The sequence below is a fragment of the Paroedura picta genome, chromosome 5, assembly GCF_049243985.1.
Source record: "Paroedura picta isolate Pp20150507F chromosome 5, Ppicta_v3.0, whole genome shotgun sequence".
Taxonomy (NCBI): domain Eukaryota; kingdom Metazoa; phylum Chordata; class Lepidosauria; order Squamata; family Gekkonidae; genus Paroedura; species Paroedura picta.
The window spans coordinates 20,946,896-20,967,910 of NC_135373.1; the positions used below are offsets into that span (position 1 = coordinate 20,946,896).

Genomic DNA, 21,015 nt, shown 5'->3' on the forward strand with positions numbered 1-21,015 from the left:
CGTTAGTGAGATTCCTGTGAAGAACGCCTCTTTTTTCTTCCGAGGGCTTCAGGCAACACACAATGCTGAACAAACTCTGAAAGCAAAGCAGAGACAATAAAGAGAACCATGAGGGGCATGGTTGTTGGAAAAGCTGTGTTAAGAGGATGTCTGTCTAAGCCAGAGATTCCCAACCAAGGGTCTATGAACCCCCAGTGGTCCACAGGGGCTCCGTATGGGGTCCACGGCCTTTCCTCTCCTGCCTTAATATTGTTTCCTCTGCCCCCTCTGAGTTCTCTCATGGTTTCTGCACCTAGGAGGGGGTGGGACCTTCACACCACTCCCAGCTTAATCCACTTCCTGTCTCTACCCACAGTCTGCCTCGAGGTTGGCTGTTAACACGAGCGGTGATGTCACTTCTGGTGACCTGGCAGTTCCAGGGGGCGTGGCCAGCTGACATCACTTCCGGGGCTATTTGAAGCCTGACAAACTATTTCAGAGACTCCTCCACAGTCAAAAGGTTGAAAAAAGGTGGTCTAAGTGGATCCCTTAGAAGGACTTTGCCAGGCATTGCTGAGAGATGCGAGTTAGGGGCCGCTCAAGGAAGGAACTGCTGGGAAGCTGTCATTAGCAGCAAGCCATGCTCCTTTTCACTCATAAGCCACTCAAGGGCTGAATCTGCACTTATTTGTTTATTCCGTTGTGGATCCTGCTGAATCCAGATCGATTTGAACTCGGGTCTTCCTCCCTCCCCCCTGGAAACAGAAAAGTGTTCTGCATGTGGTTATGAAAGCTCAGAAGGGGGGGGGGGAGCCGAGCACAGCAGGAGCCTCTTTCTTTCATTTCTTGAAGGGGGAGAGAAGAGGATTGGAGACAGCAGAGCAGGGAGAAAAAAAACAAGAGGCATATCTCTACCAAGAGAAGTTAGGGTTTTTGGAGCTTCTGCCAAGAGAAGTTAGGGCTTCCCCTTTAAGGCAAGCTTGCAGCCTGGGAAGCCTTTGATCTGAAGCCTTGTCTAATCAGGGCTTCTTTACCACTTTGTTCAGCAGCAAGGTCGGAACAGGCAGAGATCTGCATGCTTTTTCATGATGATTTTTCAAATATTGAGGGTTATATCCACTCTAGGATATCACGGGGAAAGGGTCGGGTCACTCCGGATCAATCATGCAGAGGGAAAATTTAAATTGGCCAAATTCAAAATGGAAATCACATTCAGTGTAGATGGCAGGGACTGAATCGACCAGTGATTGAAATAAAAGCTCCGTGCAGATTCAGCCCATGTCCTTAAATGATTTCCAGGTTGTAGTATTTCTGGGTCCATGAATAAAGACTCCCAGAATGGAGTGCCTTGTAACAGTTGGTGGGTGGCCCTATTGTGTCGATTTAGCTGTCTGCATGGAAGCCAGCCCTAGGGTGTTGGGGATAGGGATTCTTTCTTTTGGCAAAGATTCCAATGAGGTGCGTCTTCAGTCAGTGTTGCAGTGACAAACCTGTTTACAGTAACCAGACAGCATCATAAACACATTCCAGTGTGATCTTAGATTTTACACACATTGCAGAAGTGTATGTAGGCAGATTGTGAGTGGGTGGGCAGAAGGGATTGTGTTGGTGGTTGGCTCTTGTGGCCCTTCCTTGCATGCCCAGGGAAATGCCCATCACCACTTTGGGATCAGAAGGTAAATTTCTTCCAGGCCAGACTGGCCAAGGATTCTGTTGTGTATGTTTTTTTTTTAGTGTGTGTGTGTGTGGGTTCATCTGGGCATGGAATTGAGGTACCTGTGGGTGGGCAAGCAGTTGTGAATTTCCTGCATTCTGCAGGAGATTGGACTAGAGAAACCTGATTGGACTAGAGAAACCTGATTCTAGACTGTTAGGGGTCATCCTCAGTGGTCAATATATACTATACAATGCTCTCATGTCTACAAACAAATTCTAAAGTTTTGCTGGGTGCTCAAGAGAAATCTGTTTGGTGTAGCTCCAACCAATGTTTCTAAAGTCTTTCTTTTTGGAGCTCACCTTCTAAGGTATATCTTGTCTAGAACCACCACTCTCAGCTATGGTCTTATTCTGTATCACAGAATATAGAAGATTTCAGGGGACAATAGTCTGGCAACCCTGGGGCCAGTTTGACAAAGGAGAGTGGAGAACTTGGGCATGAAAAACAAGAATATTGTTCCATGGAATGGAGGCATCCAAAGAATCCAAGTACTTACTTTAAACAATCGCCAAGTTCCTAGCTCTCATGATTACCAAGTTTCTGAACCCAGTGAGCAGGGTATCCAGGGGCCGAAGTTTGAATGCCCCGCCTCTCTCTTTGTTCTTTCCTATGGTCTGCAGCACCCAAATTAAACATGCCCAGCGAGGACAGGGCAAAAAAAAAAAAACACCCTGACTCTGCTTAATCTTCATCATTTATGCAGGTCTTGGGGTGCAATTTTAACTGATGTTTTGGAAGCTTGAGGAGTGCAGACGGCTGTTTACTAATGAAATGCCGCCTGACAGAATTCAGCCAGGAGTAAAATGCGAGTGTGTGTGTGTGTGTGAGAGAGAATTGTATTACATGGGAGCTGGAGGGCTTTGCTTTTATTGCTAGGGATTTATAAGCCATCACGGCTTCATCAGCTCAGGGCACAGAATGACATTTGCCCAGCTCACGAGGAGCCCCAGAGAGAGATCTCCACGGTTTCCATTTAATCAACAGGGCACGGAGGATGAGAAGCTGTTCCTTTGCTCTGGCGAGGCCTGGATGGCTAAAGGAATTCAGGAAAGTGCTGAAGGATTCCCCATTCCTCTTCACGGAAGAAACTAGCGAAACACTAAAGAAACACACTAAAGAAACTAGCGAGGGTGGATCTGCCTCTTCTGCTGAAATAAATAGGGATGCCCATGAATGCCTGTATACTGAGACATGCCAGCGGCTTGCAGTATGTGTGTGTGTGTTTGTGTGTGTGTGTTTGTGTGGTGATATTGTTTTGTCCACATCCAATTAGCAGGCTTGCCAGCTGGGCAGAAAACAAGGTTTTATTGTAGTGCTGTTATGGGGAGGAGATTCCCCCCCCCCCCAATTCACTTTTTAAAGATATGAACATTGATTGCTCTTATTCTCTTTTAAGAAACCACTTCAATTTCTCTTTGATTTCTCAAGATATGATGCAGTGTGATGCAGTGGCAAAGAAGACAAATGCACTCTTGGGCTGTATCAACATAGGCATCACATCAAAATCGCAAGATGTCATAGTCCTGCTGTGTACCACATTGGTCAGGCCCCATCTGGAGTCCTGTGTGCAGTTCTGGAGGCCTCACTTCACAAAGGATGTGGACAAAATTGAGAGGGTTCAGTGGAGACTGATGAAGATGATCCGGGGCCTGGGGACCAAGCTCTAGGAGGAAAGGCTGTGGGACCTGGGAAAGTTCAGCTTGGAGAAGAGATGGTTGAGAGGGGACAGGATTACTCTCTTTAAATATTTGAAAGGTTGTTACTTGGAGGAGGGTAGGGGGGCAGTTCTTGTTTGGAGCAGACGATAGGACCTGCAATAATGGCTTTAAACTACACGTAGAACTATACCAGCAAGATATGGGGGGGGGCAATTTTACAGAGGACTTTAGAAGTGGATTCGGCTGCCTCAGGAGGTGGGGAGCTCCCCCTCTCTGGCAGTCTTCAAGCAACAGCAGGGCAGATCCTTATCCTGGATGCTTTAGGTTGATCCTGCCTTGAGCAGGGGGTGGGATTAGTTGGTCTGCACGGCCCCTTCCCACTCTAGGATTCTAGGATTCTTTACAAGGGAATAAGGTTTACAAAACTTCCGTTTACGAAACTGTTGCCTTTGTTCACCAGCCGGTGGTGTTCTAGCAGGAGGAAAGGAAGGGCTAAACAGATATTTTCTGCCTCGGAGCACCAAACACCAAAAAAAACACTAACTGAAAAACGGTTAGGAGCCTAAAAGTTGAATGGCCGTACAAGGTGAATCATAACATTAAATAAGCATTTATTGTGCGCAAGATATAAAATTGTAAAGTTAAAAACATACACAAAGCTCACAGAAAAATGTAATACATACTGTACTTTGGACTATTCACATGGGCCTTGACTCCCGTGGGCAAGTACTAACCTGAGAAAAGGTAGCCATCATCTGATCAATGAACTTTTTCTATTGGCTCCAAATTTTAAAACTATGTTGATGATAAAGGTAAAGGTAAAGGTATCCCCTGTGCAAGCACCGAGTCATGTCTGACCCTTGGGGTGACGCCCTCTAGCGTTTTCATGGCAGACTCAATACGGGGTGGTTTGCCAGTGCCTTCCCCAGTCATGACCGTTTACCCCCCAGCAAGCTGGGTACTCATTTCACCGACCTCGGAAGGATGGAAGGCTGAGTCAACCTTGAGCCGGCTGCTGGGATCGAACTCCCAGCCTCATGGGCAGAGCTTCAGACTGCATGTCTGCTGCCTTACCACTCTGCGCCACAAGATACTGATGATACTGGCTGCTTTATATGTAGTTTTTACTGTATCATTCTATGTGTCCAAAATTAGACCTCTGAAGAAGACCCAATTTGGATGGAAAGGCGTTAGGGTTCAAGTTTTTCATCTTGTACAGACATTCAACCTTCAGGCTCCTAACTGAATTAGGGTTTTTTATGCATTTTGTCCTTTTAAGTTTCCCTCTGTGGATTTCTGGCCTCTGAGCCTCTATGGAATGGAATTCTGAAGTTTCTCAAAACCCGCCTCCCAGCTTCTCCTCTCTTTGCATTTCTCTTTGATGAAAACGGAATTGATTTCAAAACTGACTCCCAGTTCCTAAAAAGAGGGAAAGAAATGGAGAGGAATTATGAGAGTTTTTTTGTTAACAACACTGGATTAATGTCCTTTTTGCTTCAGGAGGGTCTGCATATTTTTTTTTTTTTTTGGAACAGGACTCTCTTTTACATTTACCGTACTTCTCGGGGCCTACTTACTGGGGAAACACGTGCAATTCCCCCTCTTTCTGGCTTTTTTTTTTTTTTTGCAAATAACTTAAGCTTGGACTTGTGTAAAGCTGAGAAGAGGGAAGGGCCCTGGGAGCAGCCAGAAGGACAAGACCTGGCTTGATTGCTGGCTCCCCAGATGATTTAAACTTGACCAAGTGGAGATTCTCTGCCTGAGCAGGGAACCTGCACCATGACATGCACCACTTGAGAGCCAGGGAGGTGTAACGATTGAGAACTGTGGACTCTAATCTGAAGAATGATCCTGTGTAGAGCAGGGGGTTGGACTAGATGGCCTGTATGGCCCCTTCCAACTCTATGATTCTATGATTCTAAGAACAGGACCAAATCAGAGTCCAGTGGCACCTTTAAGACCAACAAAGAGGTCTTAAGTCTGAGGAAGAGTGCTTGCACTCGAAAGCTCACGCCTTGAATAAACCTTTGTTGGTCTTAAAGGTGCCACTGGACTCTGATTTTGTTTTGTTCTGCTGCTTCAGACCGACACAGCTACCCACTTGAATCTACCTGAAGAACAGCGTTTGATTCCCCCCTCCACCAGCTAGGTGTCCTTGACCCAGTCCCAGTTCTCTCAGAGCTCCTTCAGCCTCACCTACCTCACAGGGAGTCTGTTGTGGGGAGAGGAGGGGTAGGTAAATGTAAGCCTCTTGGGATACGTGTAAGGAACTTTTCTTGGATGCTTTAGGATGCTTAGGGCTGATCCTGCGTTGAGCAGGGGGTTGGACTAGATGGCCTGTATGGCCCCTTCCAACTCTATGATTCTATGATTCTATGATAGTAAAATTCAGGGTACGAAAACCACAGCTCTTCCTGTTTTTCTCCTGTCTTCCTACAGCTGCCAACTTGGGATAAGGACTTCCCAAGAGATTCAGGGCAGAGCCTGGGGAGGGCAAATTTGGGTAGAGGGAGGATCTCTGCAGTGTCCAAGGACACAGAGCTTCCCCTCCAAAGCAGCCATTTTCTCCAGGGAAAATGATTTCTGTTGGCTGGAGGTGGGTAGTAAACCAAGGAGATTGCCAGCCAACCTATATCTCCTGGTTCCAAGGCAAATACCTAAACTCTGTCTTGGGCCCATTCTGCACACTTAGGATAATGCACTTTCAATGTGCTTTGGCAGCTGGGTTTTCCTGTGCGGAACAAGAAAATCTACTTCTAAAGTGCATTATCTATTGTGTGCAGAATAGGCCTTGGTCATCCAAAAGTCTTACCTTGGCTTGATTTCAGGTTGCCGAGGAGAGCCTTCTGGCTTGTCTGCAGCTGAGACAGAGTCCTGCTTTCTTAGGGGCAGGAAGTGACTGTCTGTCAAACATGCCCTGCTGGGTAGCTCAAAGGCCAAGAGGCAGCATGTGAGAAACCTCAGGCCACGACTGAGAGGCGCAAGCGGAAACCCCCACTCCGCTGCACTGCAGGCCTTTGTGCTACTTCTTTCCAACGGCTTCCCTTCTGCTCTGTGCACGATGGTCAGCTCAACTGTGGTGGGCCTTGGGGGGGCCAGATGGAAACCTGCTGACTCATTGATACCTCTGCGTACAGTGGAAATGAAATGATGTGAAGGACAGATAGATGTGGATTTGGTTTGTGTGCATGTGTGTTTCAAATTCTGAGGGGGAGATTATGGAGAGGAACCTTCCCCTACCCCCAGATTCCATCAAGCAAGAAGCCATGGGGCCATTGCAGAAATATAGATGTCTTTTAATAGCTTTTCAATGCAACAGTGTTAATGGAAGTGCAGAATGAATAACATAATACTAGACAGTGGACAGAGAGGTGGAGTAAAAACCCTAAAGGGACATAGATTAGGTTGTGTGGTCAGAAAGTGTCACTGGTAAAGACACAAAGTTTAGAATTCAAGAGGCCTGGGTGTTGTTGAGACCAGCGGAGCCATGTAGAGAGCAAAAGGCCTGGAACAGGTAGGGAGCAGAGGAACTATGTAGAGGAAAGGAGGCCTAGAGCAGGTAGAGGGCAGAGGAAACTGTAGGGCGGGGGAGGCCTAGAGCAGGTAGAGGGCAGAGGAAATATATAGAGGGCATGAGGCCTGGACCAGATAGAAGAAACAAATAGAGGACAAGATGCCTGGAGCAGGTGGAGAGTAGAGGAATCATCTAGAACAGGGGTAGTCAACCTGTGGTCCTCCAGATGTTCATGGACTACAATTCCCATGAGCCCCTGCCAACAAATGCTGGCAGGGGCTCATGGGAATTGTAGTCCATGAACATCTGGAGGACCACAGATTGACTACCCTTGATCTAGAGGGAAAGAGACCTGATCGAGTTAGAGGGCAGTGGAGCCATGTAGAAGGAAAGAAGCCACTACACTCACACACAAACACACACATGCATGGTCACACCTCCCCATAGGAGAGAGCTTTCATGATGTTCATGATGGGCATGAAGTACCCATGGAAAACCTTTGGGGTTTTCAAGACAACGAGAAAGGAAGGCTCCAAGAAGGTTGTTTCCTTTGGTGTCCACAAGTCGGAGTCTTTCTGCCTTTGGAAAAGCTTCTTAGGACGTGCTTTAAGTCAGCCATTGGGCCCTTGCCCCTTCCTTACACGTAGTAGCCCTGAAGAGCTTCCAGCTTGAGCCCAGTTTCGTCAGCCAGTCTGTACCTTCCAGGAGTCCCCAGTTCTCCAGCCCCCCTACCTCTTCTTGCTTGATCCAACTGGTAGGTTTTACGTCGGCGCCGGCAGGCATGGCGCACCGTCACCAAGTAGAAGCCCAGCAGAATGCCCCAGTGGGCCAGGCAGGCAGCTAGCCCGTAGGTCAGTGCTTCCAGATCCTGCCAGCCTCGCACAGCCTCTTTATAGAGGGTGAACCCCAATCCCCCCAGCACGGCCCCCCACCAAGTGAGCAGAGGCAGGAGGGGCAAATAGTTGGTGTGGACGTGGAGCCGGCCGGAGGTGCCCCAACCGTCAGCCCAAGGCAGGGTGACCAGGGAAAAGACCTTGGTGGGCAGCAGAGCAGCCATGTAGAGGGCGGAGTAGAGGGAAGCCAGGAGCATGATGGGATTGCGGCGCAGGGCAGTGGCGTACGAGGCCTTGGCCAGGCCACCCAACTGGATGCAGATGAGCGCCCACAGCGAGCCCCAGAGGCGGCCGCTGTAAAGGAGCTGCAGCGTCATGCCGGCCACCAGGAAGGGGAACAGTCCCGAAACGATGGCCTCGTAGGTCATCCAGGGGGAGTGCCGAGGCCACCACCGGACCATGTAGAACCACTCGCGGAAGTACGAACGGGACCAGCGCGTCTGCTGGGCGACCCAGCGCAGGAGGACGGAGGGCGTCTCAGAGCGACAGACAGAACGGGGGGTGAACCTGGGAAGAAGAGGGGGAAGAGGCACAAGAACTGTGTTAAATCTGTGGGTTCAGAGGCCAGGACGCTGGGGTTCGTCTCAGCTCTTTATTGACCCAAGCAAAGCAATCTGAACTGAGTTCCCCAACCTCACCCAATATATACAGATTCCAAACAAAAGGATCTCTCTGCCCAGCAACTTCATTGGTCCGAAGCGAAGACCTCTCATGGGATGTTAACCCTGGCATCTCATTGGTTACAGAAGAGCTGTCATCCTTGTTTCCCATTGGCTGTTTTTTATGATCCTAGCAGGGATCTCAAGCTTCTGATTGGGTGCTTTATCCAGCTTGGATCCCAAGCTCTGGCCCTCTGAGGAACTGCATACACAACAGCTAGCCTGGGGGAGGAGGTCTAAAAGCTCAGTTCGATGATGGTGGCAAGTGGTTCCTTCTTTTCATTTGTCTCTTTGTTCGAGGAGAGAGGTTGGACAGAGTCCCAGGAGCACAAGTCTACGTGAGGCTCCAGGAGACAGAGAGGTCGTGTGATGCTTGGGTAGGGTATCAGTGGAGAATGGCTCTGGGGAGCCTGAAGGCTCAGAAAAACTCCAGTTCCCCATCCACATATTTCCCCATGGCTCGTAGTTTTACTTGAATTGCTGTCTCTTACCTGAGAGTTCATGGTGTCTCCTAGCAGCCTTGCCTAATACCAAGAGGGGTCTGCGGTTCAGTGGGAGAGGCCTTGCGTTGCCTGGTGGAGGGCCCAAGTTCAACCCCACCATTTCCAGTCTAAAATACATGGTAGTAAGGGCCAGGAAAGACATGAGAGGTCTCTACCTGGAGGGCTGCTGCCTGTCAGAGTAGACCAGCATTCTTCAACATTTTAACCATAGTGGCACCTCTGAAATATTTTTTGAGGCATCAGCTGGCCATGCCTCTCTGCCACACCCCCTGGAAGTGAGAAGAGCCTTGGCTGGCAAAAGTGTACATGACCAGGGGCCTCCCCTTCTCATCTCCCCCCACCCCAGGCCCATCATTGGCCACTTGGGGATGGAGCATGTCAATGTGCCCAAATGGTGGAGGTGGTGAACTCCCCCTCACTGGCAGTCTTCAAGCAAAGGTTGGATACACACTTTTCTTGGATGCTTTATGATTCTTTAGGATGCTTAGGGCTGATCCTGCGTTGAGCAGGGGGTTGGACTAGATGGCCTGTATGGCCCCTTCCAACTCTATGATTCTATGATTCTATGATTCTAAATAAGGGTAGAATTTGAAAATTTTTTTAAAAAAACTCCCTCCCCCTTTGCTTAGAGCTGGAAACTGCAGGCACAACATGTGAGGGCTCTCCCCAGCCGCCATTTTGAAAATCTCCACATCAAGGTACCATTAAGGGACCTGGAGAAGACAATACTGACATTGATTGACTGACAGTCTGATTTAATATAAAATATTACTACTGCTCAATCTGGGATTTTTCTATCCCTCCAGGATGCTACCTGCAGCCCTTACCATTAAACAGGGTTCCCCCAAACACCTAGGAATTTTTAAAGCCAGAGCTGGCAATACTCCCATTGGATGTGGACAAAAATCATTCCGGCATGCAGTTTCTGGCTTGTTGGCTCCTCCTTGAACTAGGGAACCCTAGGCAACTGCCCAATTTGTCTCTATGGCACTGGGGATGACTTTTTAATTATGTAAGAGCACAAGAACATAAAAGAAACCATGTTGGATCAGGCCAATGGCCCATCCAGATGGTGGCCAAAGACCAGGTGCCATCAGAAGTTTCACCAGTGGGGCCAGAACTCTAGAAGCCCTCTCATTGTTGCCCCTCAAGCTCCAACAATACCAAGCATCACTGCCCTAGACATAAGAATGTAAAGGAACCCATGTTGGATCAGGCCAATGGCCCATCCAGATGGTGGCCAAAGACCAGGTGCCATCAGAAGTTTCACCAGTGGGGCCAGAACTCTAGAAGCCCTCTCATTGTTGCCCCTCAAGCTCCAACAATACCAAGCATCACTGCCCTAGACATAAGAATGTAAAGGAACCCATGTTGGATCAGGCCAATGGCCCATCCAGATGGTGGCCAAAGACCAGGTGCCATCAGAAGTTCCACCAGTGGGGCCAGAACTCTAGAAGCCCTCTCATTGTTGCCCCTCAAGCTCCAACAATACCAAGCATCACTGCCCTAGACATAAGAATGTAAAGGAACCCATGTTGGATCAGGCCAGTGGCCCATCCAACTCAACACTATCACACAGTGGTCACCTTCAGGAGGTCCCCCTGTGGGGCCGTAACTCCAGAAGCCTTCCCACTGTTGCCCCCCCCCCCCAGGCACCAAGCCAACAGAGCATCGCTGCCCCAAACAGAGTGTTCTATCTATATCTTGGGGCTAAGAGCCCCAGAAGGACCTCTGTTCCATATGTTAAGCCAATCCCCTCTTGAATCTGTCTATGCTTGTAGTCACCACCCACTTCCTGCGGCAGTGATTTCCACGTGTTAATTACCTTTTGGGTGAAGAAGTCCTTCCTTTGATCTCTTCTAAGCTTACCGCTCATTAATTTTATTGAACTAGAGGTGCAGACCACCTGGAGATGTGTGGTCTAGTACAGGGGTACTAGGGGTAGTCAACCTGTGGTCCTCCAGATGCTCATGGACTACAATTCCATGAATTGTAGTCCATGAACATCTGGAGGACCACAGGTTGACTACCCCTGGTCTAGTACACTTAGTACAACGCTTAACTTTCAAACACAGAACCCAGAGGGCTCTCCTCTCACGCACCCTTACTTGGTGGCATAGCCAAGACTCAGGACATGGTTGGTGAGATGCCGATCGTCCCCAAAGGTACACTTGTTGCCCAGGAAGGTCTGATGGTACCAGGGCTCCAGGAACTGCTGCAATAGGTGGTTATGGTACATGCCTGGAAAGAGGATGCACCCAAAAAGATAAGTTCATGCCGGTGTGAACTCAACCCAGGCAGATCTTGTTATATACTGAAAGCAGCTCTCCCATATTACACCATTATTTTAAGGCAGGCATGTTTACTAGCAAGTAAGTCTCATTTAGGGAGGGGAGGTGGCATGGTCTAGCCCAATGTCATCAGATCTCAGAAGCTAAGCAGGTTAATACTTGGATGGAAGGCCACCAAGGAAAGCTCTGCAGAGGTGATGATCAACCATCTCTGCTTCTCCCTGGCCATAGTCAGTGGCAATTTTAGGACACTTTCTACCAAGCATATTTGAGTCCACTGGGGTGGTGCTGGTAGGTTGGATTGTAAACTCTGAAACTTCTAATGCCATAAAATTTGGGCTCAAAAACCATCCCAGAGAAGAAGAAGAAGAAGAAGAAGAAGAAGAAGAAGAAGAAGAAGAAGAAGAAGAAGAAGAAGGAGAAGAGTTGGTTCTTATATGCTGCTTTTCTCTACCCGAAGGAGGCTCAAAGCGGCTTATAGTCACCTTCCCTTTCCTCTCCCCACAACAGACCCCCTGTGAGGGAGGTGAAGCTGAGAGAGCCCTGATATTACTGAAGAAGAAGAGTTGGTTCTTATATGCCGCTTTTCTCTACCCGAAGGAGGCTCAAAGCGGCTTACATTTGCCTTCTCTTTCCTCTCCCCACCATAGACACCATTTATATTACATATAAATTCCCTACTAGAACAGTTCCTTGAGATCACTGGCAGTCTTCAAGCAAAGGCTGGATACACACTTTTCTTGGATGCTTTAGGATGCTTAGGGCTGATCCTGCATTGAGCAGGGGGTTGGACTAGATGGCCTGAATGGCCCCTTCCAACTCTATGGTTCTATGATTCTATGATTCTATCTGGTGTCATCCGTCATTCCTTAAAATATCCACAGATAGGGATTTCCTTTTTTGCCAGAATATGTCTGTTGCACAAGGAAAAGTCTCTTGAATGGTTGGTTGACCCCCTCTGCATTCTGCGTCCAGTTTTGTCTGGGGGAATTTATGTTTGGATACTGTTTCTAGTTACGCTTGATCCAGATCTCAAGGAATTGAAAAAGTATCTAAAAGTAAATCCCACCCCCTCCCGACCAAGCTGAATGCCAAATGTGCAGGGCAGCCATTCTCAATGTTGGGAACCCCCCAAAACATTCCTCAGGCTCTGAGAAACCCCAGGAGTGGCTCGATTGTGCTGAATATGATTGGGAAGCAGAGCTGTGGACACGCCCAGCTGGGGCCCCTCCCCTTCCCACCCCCATCATTGGCCATTTGAGGGTGGGTGTGTGGATATGACCATATATGGTCATATCACCTGATCAATGTTTAACCAGTTAAAAATATATTAAAAATGAATTAACTACCAGCCTTCCAGGAAACTGTTCCGGGGCCATCAAGAAGCCCCAGGGTTTCATGAAACCCTGGTTGAGGAAGCCTGGAGTAAGGAATCACCCTATCTTTCGAGAGCCTTTTCCTTTTGGCCCATTTATTTCTTCCTCTTTATATTGTCTTGGTGCATTCTCCTGTGTCCTTTTGGAAAATGCCTCCCCAATTAATTGAACGACAAGACTAACTAAGATTGCTGACCGAAGCTCCCAGACCTGAGTCTCCTGCTTCCGAAGCAACCGCCCAAAGTCCTTCTCAATCTATAGGCCCTCCTCTGCATACAACCAGTCTCCGGACTCACCCAGCGGGCCGCTGATGCAGGTGACACAGTCGAAATAAGACTGGCAGGCCCGCTCCATGTTGAATGCCATCCAGTAGCGCAGGCTGCTCATGAAGCTGATGAACGAGTCCGACACGTTGAGGATCCTCACGTCCCCTGCGACAGCCCCACAGTGCTCATTTGCCTCCAGTACCTTCACTAATTCCACGGTTGCCATGGAGTCAAGTTTGGTGTCTGAGTCACAGACCTGGGCAGAAATGGAAGGGGTGACTTCTAAACTGTAGACCAGAGGTGGCTAAACTGGGGTTCTCCAGATGAATTGGGCTACAATTATATCTGGAGAGTCCCAGTTTGGCCACCTCTTTGCTTGTGGACACGCTTCAGACTTTTTGCATCACTCCTTATTGTCCATTTTACTTCCTGTTGAACATTTCTCTAAACCTCTCTAGGGTTGCTAGATCCAGGTTGGGAAATACCTGGAGATTTGGGAGGTGGGGACTGAGGAAGGCAGGACTTGGTACGGGGAGGTTCCCCTCAGTCAGAAAACCCTCTTTTCATGTCAGCACTTAAGCTGTCTACTTGTCTGTGGCTCACCCTAACTAACCTTTCCCCAAATCTGCTCTCCATATCCTGACAGCTCTCACTGGTTACCCTTGGAGAGAGGCAGAACCTGTCCTGTCCGTCATGGGCGGTATCATCCACTCAGACCACGGTGTAGTCTGCTTGGGGCTTTTTACCCACTCCCAGTTTGAATGAATCCCTGCAATATACACTGAATTCGATTTCCACTTTGATTATGGGCGCTTTAAAGTTCCCCTCTGCAACATGCATGATTGATTCATGGTGACCCTACCTTTTCCCTGCCATATCCTGGAGTGGATATAACCCTCAATATTTGAAAGACTGCCATGAATAAACGTGTAGACAGCTCCTTTTTGCAAATTAATTTACTCCTCCATGCCTGGGAGCAAAGGAGTCTTCCCTGATTGGCCAGGGTGTCAGTTCAAAGACTTCCTGGTTCCTGGTTGCAAGGCTTCCCTTAAAGTGACTGTGCTCCAGAAGCCCTAACTTCTCTCAGCAGAGATTTGCCTCTTGGGTTTTTTCCCTCTTCCCTGCTGTCTCTAATCCTCTTTTCCCGCCCCTCGTTCAAGAAAAGAAAGAGCCTCTTGATGCACTTGACTTCCCTCCCTGTTCTGAGTTTCCCCATTCAAGTTCAGAATACTTTCTGTTTCAATGGGGGGGGGGGTGAATAGAGGAAGACACGAGTTCAAATAGATCTGAATTCAGCAGAATCTACACTGGAAATAACAAAGTAAGTGCAGAGTCAGACTAGCAATGACTCTCCATGATCTTGGGTAGAGGTCCAACTGGAGATACTGGGGATTAAACATGGAGTGCAAGGCAAGAATTAAACATTCTACGTGCAAGGCAGAGTCTCTGCCACTGAGTCATAGCCCCTAAGATCTGGTTCTATGTTGAGCCACAAAGACATACAATCTAGAGGAAACTCATACCTGGATATAGTCCACTGAGTCCCCCAGAGCACGGAAGGCTGTGTACATCACCTCCCGCTTCCCACCCCACTTCTGCATGATGCAAACACATCTCTTGTTCCTGATCAACGTCTCCACTTCCCGCTGTTGGGCCTCCTTCAGTGCCTCTGTCGTTGGGGGACTGTGGTAGTTGCCCTCCCACACATAGGTCCCCACGCTTTCATGACGAAAGACCTCCTGGAACATCTCCATCATGTACTGATCTTCGGGACCGTTGCCATCGACAACCATCACCACATAGAGAAGTTGCTTTGGATAGGCTATGTCTCGGGCTGATTCAAGGCACTGACGCAGGTAGGCAGGGTCCTCCTGATAGGCCGAAATGGTGAGGGCCACGGTTTTGGAGAAGCTGCAGGGTGGGACAGGTCCCTGATGCTTGCGCAGTTCCAGGTAGGCAAAACATCCCTGAGCGAGGAAGTGGAGGCTCAAGAAAGCTCCGTAGAGGCCCAGAGAAGCCAGGTTCAGTGGATGCCTCACCAGCTGGAAGCCCAAAGTGTAGGAGGCCAAGATGGCGGCCAGGAGGAGGGAAGAGAGGAAGTAGGTGAGGAAGGACCGGGGGAAGGAGACCAGAGGCTTGATTGGCATAGGAAGTGGCATGATGAGGGACTATCCAGCTGAAAGAAAAGAGAAGAAAGCATAAGAATGCAGCTATGAAATATTCTTGTCCCCCGCCTTGTTGTTTCCTAGAACAAAAATCATTGCGGTGTGGGGCAGAGGGGAAGAATCTTTAGCAAGTTTTCTTGACTCAGGAAGGCTTGAATAGCTTTCTGAACATGTATCCCCGTACATAGATTTTCATGACGTTTTCACAACGATGGTTATGGTCAGACCTTAAAGGCTTCCTGGGGGGAAAACACACACACATTGCATCTTCAGGATCGCGAATTTCCTTCTTTTCCTTCCGAAACAATCCTTTCCCACTCCCCCACCGTGTGGTTGCTCCAGAGGGTTCACAGAGTCGCTTCTTCTCAATCAATGCCAAACCAAAGAGCTGATTTAAAATGCATGGCAAGGAATGAACTGCACCGCCGGCTGACGCAGCGGAGGGCGGGCTGGAGGCAGACGGACCCACCATGCAGCGCACACAGTGTAAAGAGGCAGGCAGGACCCCCGACGCCTATAAAGGCACCTCACACATGGGTCCCGGAGTCTTCGGCCAGCTCACTGTGGAGCAGCTTTTTGTTCTAAAGTGTTTTCATGTGTTCCGCATGAAATCTTTGAGTTCTCTTTCCCAAACACTTTCTCCTCTCCCGTAGTTCCAAGCCGCGGGCTTTCCATCTGCACAAGATGCTCTCCCCCCCCCAACTTTCTCCTAATAATGTATCTCAGCTGTTATTTTTTTTAATGACTTCAGTCATACCCCAATGGGTCCCAAAATGGCTGACCTCATTCTCCTCCATTTTCTCCTCACAAGAACCCCCTTGAAGTAGGGTAGAAGAAGAAGAAGAAGAAGAAGAAGAAGAAGAAGAAGAAGAAGAAGAAGAAGAAGAAGAAGAAGAGTTGGTTCTTATATGCCGGTTTTCTCTACCCAAAGGAGGCTCAAAACAGCTTACAATCTCTTTCCCTTTCCTCTCCCAACAACAGACACCCTGTGAGGGAGGTGAGGCTAAGAGAGCCCTGATATTACTGAAGAAGGTTCTTATATGCTGCTTTTCTCTTCCCGAAGGAGGCTCAAAGCGGCTTACAGTCGCCTTCCCTTTCCTTGCCCCACAACAGACCCCTGTGAGGTGGGTGAGGCTGAGTGAGGCCTGATATTACTGCTCTGTCAGAACAGCTTTCTCAGTGCCGTGGCGAGCCCAAGGTCACCCAGCTGGCTGCATGTGGGGGAGTGCAGAATCGAACCTAGCATGCCAGATTAGAAGTCTGCACTCCTAACCACTACACCAAACTGGTAGGCCAAGAATGTTTGATCAATCAAAGATAATCCAGCGAGCTTCTATGGCAGAGGTAGGATTCGAACCCAGGCCTTTCAGAGAGCTTATCCCAGCACCCTAACCACTATACCACACTAATTCTATCTACCAGATGCCTTTCCTGTTCCTCAGTGCCTGGCCACCACCCCCAGACTCAGCTCTGTCATCAGCACCAGAGCCAATCAGGGACTGGTTAAGCCACAACAGCTTCCCAAGCCTCCCAGCCTTTGACCTGCTTCCACACACGGTTGCCAAAGGAGGAGAGAATGATCATTCAGTCTGCAGAAGGAAGCACACGGAGCATTTCGCAGCATATTAGTGCCTTTGCTCCTGTCTGCAGATCAACTAGTTTTTCAAGGCACAGGAGCAGGGATTAGTTGGCAACCTTATGCTCAGCATCTTTGTGTACACGTCTGCTTATTGTTTGAATGTGCAAGATCTGCTGTGTGCATAATGGAGTACAATATAAAGAGTGTCCTGCAGAGGGCATCGGAGGAGATGTGTATATAGCATAGTTAGAGAAAGAACTTCCTGAAATATATTTTTCAAATTATCACCTCCAGTGTCCTGATTGGTCCAATGGGAGACTTCCTGCACCCTTGAGTACACTTCCTCTCTGCTTGCCTCCAGAACAGAAGAAAGACTGCAGAAAACAGAACAGTTAGTTAGCTCTCTCTCTCTCTCAATAAAACTATTTTATTCTTTTATTCTGTTCCACATTTCCTGCATCTATACTCTGCCAATACTTGTCACCCTAACCCCCCCCCCCCACACACACACCCAGTGATAACCTTCTGCTAAAAGCATACCCTCTGTATTTAATGCCCCCAAAGGATCCACCCCAGGCTAGAGGCAAGGATGGAATCTTTCTGAGTTTTCCCTCTGACAGTTCCTTTTCGAAAGGCAACGGTCAGAAGATTCTGGGTTGCCATTGGCTGATGTCCCTGTGACATCAGAGCGACCTGTAGAATGAGGGTCCAGAGTCAGAAGGGGAGGTCAAGAGATCCTGCCCAACAGACGCAGTTCCTGGGAATGACCATAGCTTTAAAACAGGGGTAGTCAAACTGCGGCCCTCCAGATGTCCATGGACTACAATTCCCACGAGCCCCTGCCAGCATTTGCTGGCAGGGGCTCCTGGGAATTGTAGTCCATGGACATCTGGAGGGCCGCAGTTTGACTACCCCTGCTTTAAAAAGAAAAACAAGCCTTCGAAAGCCAACCATAAAGTTTACTTTACCAGCTGGAAGAAAGGAGGAGGAGGAGGAACAATTATGCTAGTGGCCTCTAGGTGGCAGCATCCACCCGATCCTGATAATAGCTGCTGCTTCATCTGTATGGCGGGGAACAGCTGGAAGGTTGGAAAGGTTGCTGAGCTGGCGTTTTCTGGCTGAAATGCTATGATTACTTTGACATTTAGCACCGTGTGAAGCATTCAAGGCTGGGGGAGAGGGACAGGCAATAGATTAGTGTGTGTATGTGAGAGGGTGTGTGTGTGTGTGCAGCACATGCGGGATCCAATATGGGGCAGCTGGCCTTGCTGTGACTTGAGGAAAACAGGAGAGGATGTTGGGGAACTACAGAATAATAATGGGAATTAGATATATGGGCAAGGGGGTGGTGGCTAAGTTGGACAATAAGGCAGTGGGAGATGACAGCTTGGTTTGGAGCAGTTCTCTTCATCAAATGAGGCAATTTGCAACCCACTGTTTTACTCAAAGAACACGGAAGGCAATTTAAAAATAAAAATGGTCAGGTGTAGTGTCATAGTTAAGAGCGTCGGCCTATAATCTGGTCTGATTCCCCACTCTTCCTCCACATGCAGCCAGCTGGGTGACCTCGGGCCAGTCCCAGTTCTCCCAGAGCTCTCTCAGCCTCACCTACCTCACAGGGTGTCTGTTGTGGGGAGAGGAAGAGTAGATGATTGTAAGCCACTTTGAGACTCTTTCGGGGAGTTGAAGGCAGGCCAACCTCCATGTGGTGGTCAGTGTCCTCCAGGAATGAAAGCTCATATCCAGGGTAGAGAGATCAGTTGCTTGGTGGGAATAACAGCTCTGGAAGGTGGGCTCCACCCCCGCCCCCCCCCCAAAAAAACCTCTGCTTTTGCCAGGCTCTGACTCCAAATCACACACTGTTTTATCTACCGCCTTCCAGGGGAGACTGCAAATAGATGCCTGGAAAGAGGTACCCAGCCTACCCCAACAAAGAATAGCAAAGGACAGACCCAGGACTACACAAAGGCATCCTGCTTAAATACAGTTCCTCGAACCCCTGGAAAAAGAATGTGCATAATCATATCATATTGTTAACTGTGTGGTAGTGAATTGATCTCTGATGAAGATCCTTTTGCTTGGAATGCATCAGGTCGCAGTCATTTGTATTATTGTTGTCCTGGTTTGATTTGCATGCCTGTGATCCATAAAGGTAAAGGTATCCCCTGTGCAAGCACCGTGTCATGTCCGACCCTTGGGGTGACGCCCTCTAGCGTTTTCTTGGCAGACTCAATACGGGGTGGTTTGCCAGTGCCTTCCCCAGTCATGACCGTTTACCCCCCAGCAATCTGGGTACTCATTTTACCGACCTCGGAAGGATGGAAGGCTGAGTCAACCTTGAGCCGGCTGCTGGGATTGAACTCCCAGCCTCATGGGCAGAGCTTCAGACTGCATGTCTGCTGCCTTACCACTTTGCGCCACAAGAGGCTCTAATCCATATGGAAATGAAATATTCCCTTTTTGTGTGTTTTTAAGTTTTTATATTACGCCGAATTCTGTGAAATAAAGTGTTCATGTTTTTTTTTAATATACATACATTTTTTGTCCCTCAATGTTCATGGTTCTCACCTGTTTTTCAGGTAGAACTTTTTTTTTTTTGGTTTTTCCCTTTTCCTCATTGTTTTGTGCCTCTACATTTCCAAGAGTTTCCCAAGTTGGAGAAAGAGCCACTGAAGCCAGAAGAAGGCTCCTTAGACTGGCAGAAGGCTGCAGACTTTGATCGGCGAATGATAGGGTGGTGTGGGCTAGGTAGAATCTTATCTATCTCTGTATGCAGAAAATAGCCAGTCGTGAGTCTGGACACCATAGCCTGCGTTCTGTGCTTTCGTCTCAACTTCCTCTCCATCTGCTGGCGCTGTGAATATTTTCTGGCACTTCAAAAGCCTCTTCGATCAGAGGTGAACAGGGAGATAAGGAAATGAGGGCAGGGGGGCATCCAGTGGCATACCATGATATGTGCCCCAAGTGCCACTTTGGGGCACCACTGGCCGCCATCTTGACCAGCGCGTTCCTCCTGCAGTGCCGAGGGGGGCTTTTCTCTTCGCTCCTTGGCAGGGCAACCCTCTTGACATTATACTGTTCCCCCCTCCCTCCCTTCTTCTCTGCCATCCGTTGCAGCCCCCCCCCCCACCTCCACAGTGAGTTATTCCTTCCTCCTGGAGCCCAGAGCTGAGTAAACACAGCTTCACACTCTCGGCTCTGCTGGTGTTGGCTGGCTCTGCTGACTGCCCCCTTCCCCGGCATGGGCTTCCCTCACAATGGGGCTCTCCAAGCAGGCAAGGCAGCCAAATCAGGGCGTCAGCCTGTGGCTTCCTGAGAGCAGGGTGAATAGAGCCAGGATTGGACTGCCGCCTCCCTGCTCCGCCAAGGGAGCTGAGCCCAGCCCAGCCCAGGGGCACTGTGGTTTTCCTACGCTCCGTCCCACCCCTGGTACAGCAGCACCGTACCAGAGCTAGGGGGGACTGAGCCAGGGCCTCCAGGCCATGAGTCAGGCCCTGATCACCCCAAGAGAGGGAGGCCCAGCCAAATGTCGCTCCAGACGCCATGCGGGCAGAGCTTGGACACCTTTCAAACCCAGCTGCTGTGGCCTGTGCGGTGCGGCATGAAGCAGAGAACATGAAGTAGCATGAAGCATGAGTCAGGCTCGATCCAGGCATCAACTGTCTTTGGGGGAGGATTTACTTCCCTCTTGCTGCCTAACCCCCCCCCCTTGCCGCATACCCACCTGCTGCCCCAGGTGCCAAATAGGCTAGGGATGCCACTGGGAACATCTGGTGAAAGGAGGGTTTGACCTTTAAAGCATTGTTTATTTTTGTTTTCACTCAAAGCATCAGAGCCCCCAAACATCAAATTATTTGTTAGTAAATATTCAAAGGAATTTTTTAAAGCAGCTTTGGCTTATACTCCCACAAACAGGGAGGGTGTCCAGGGGAAGGATGTAGCCAGGCAGAATCCAGGGGAGTCCTTGGGATTCTGGCCATCAGCTGTGCATGAGAGGTGACCGTGCTACACCTATGCTCAGTATTAAGGTCAGCCAGCTGGCTGCAGGTAGAGGAGGAGTGAGGAATCAAACCAGATCAGAGGCCGCTGCTTTTAACCCCTGTACTACACTGTGAAGGAGTGGCCCTCACAGATTTCAGGAGATCCATACCTTTGAAAACAGATTCTTGATGGTGCGTGTACTGAAGCTGGAAGTACACAAGAAGAAGAAGAGTTGGTTCTTATATGCCACTTTTCTCTACCCGAAGGAGGCTCAAAGTGGCTTACAATCGCTTTCCCTTTCCTCTCCCCATAACAGACACCCTGTGAGGGAGGTGGGGTTGAGAGAACCCAGATATAACTGAAGAAGAAGAGCTGGTTCTTATATGACGCTTTTCTCTACCCGAAGGAGGCTCAAAGCGGCTTACAGTTGCCTT

At 49.0% G+C, this 21,015-nt stretch overlaps 1 protein-coding gene across 1 annotated transcript; it reads right to left on the reverse strand.

Moving 5' to 3' along the window:
- Nucleotides 1-7,227: 7,227 nt before the first annotated feature.
- Nucleotides 7,228-17,205, reverse strand: LOC143837266 (hyaluronan synthase 1-like). The gene is made up of 6 exons (XM_077336884.1): nucleotides 17,141-17,205; nucleotides 16,889-16,974; nucleotides 14,380-15,032; nucleotides 12,887-13,112; nucleotides 11,032-11,164; nucleotides 7,228-8,268 (listed from the first exon to the last, which is right to left on the reverse strand). The coding sequence occupies exons 3-6, from the start codon at nucleotides 15,013-15,015 to the stop codon at nucleotides 7,506-7,508; spliced, it is 1,758 nt and encodes a 585-aa protein (XP_077192999.1). The 5' UTR covers nucleotides 15,016-15,032; nucleotides 16,889-16,974; nucleotides 17,141-17,205; the 3' UTR covers nucleotides 7,228-7,505.
- Nucleotides 17,206-21,015: the final 3,810 nt, after the last annotated feature.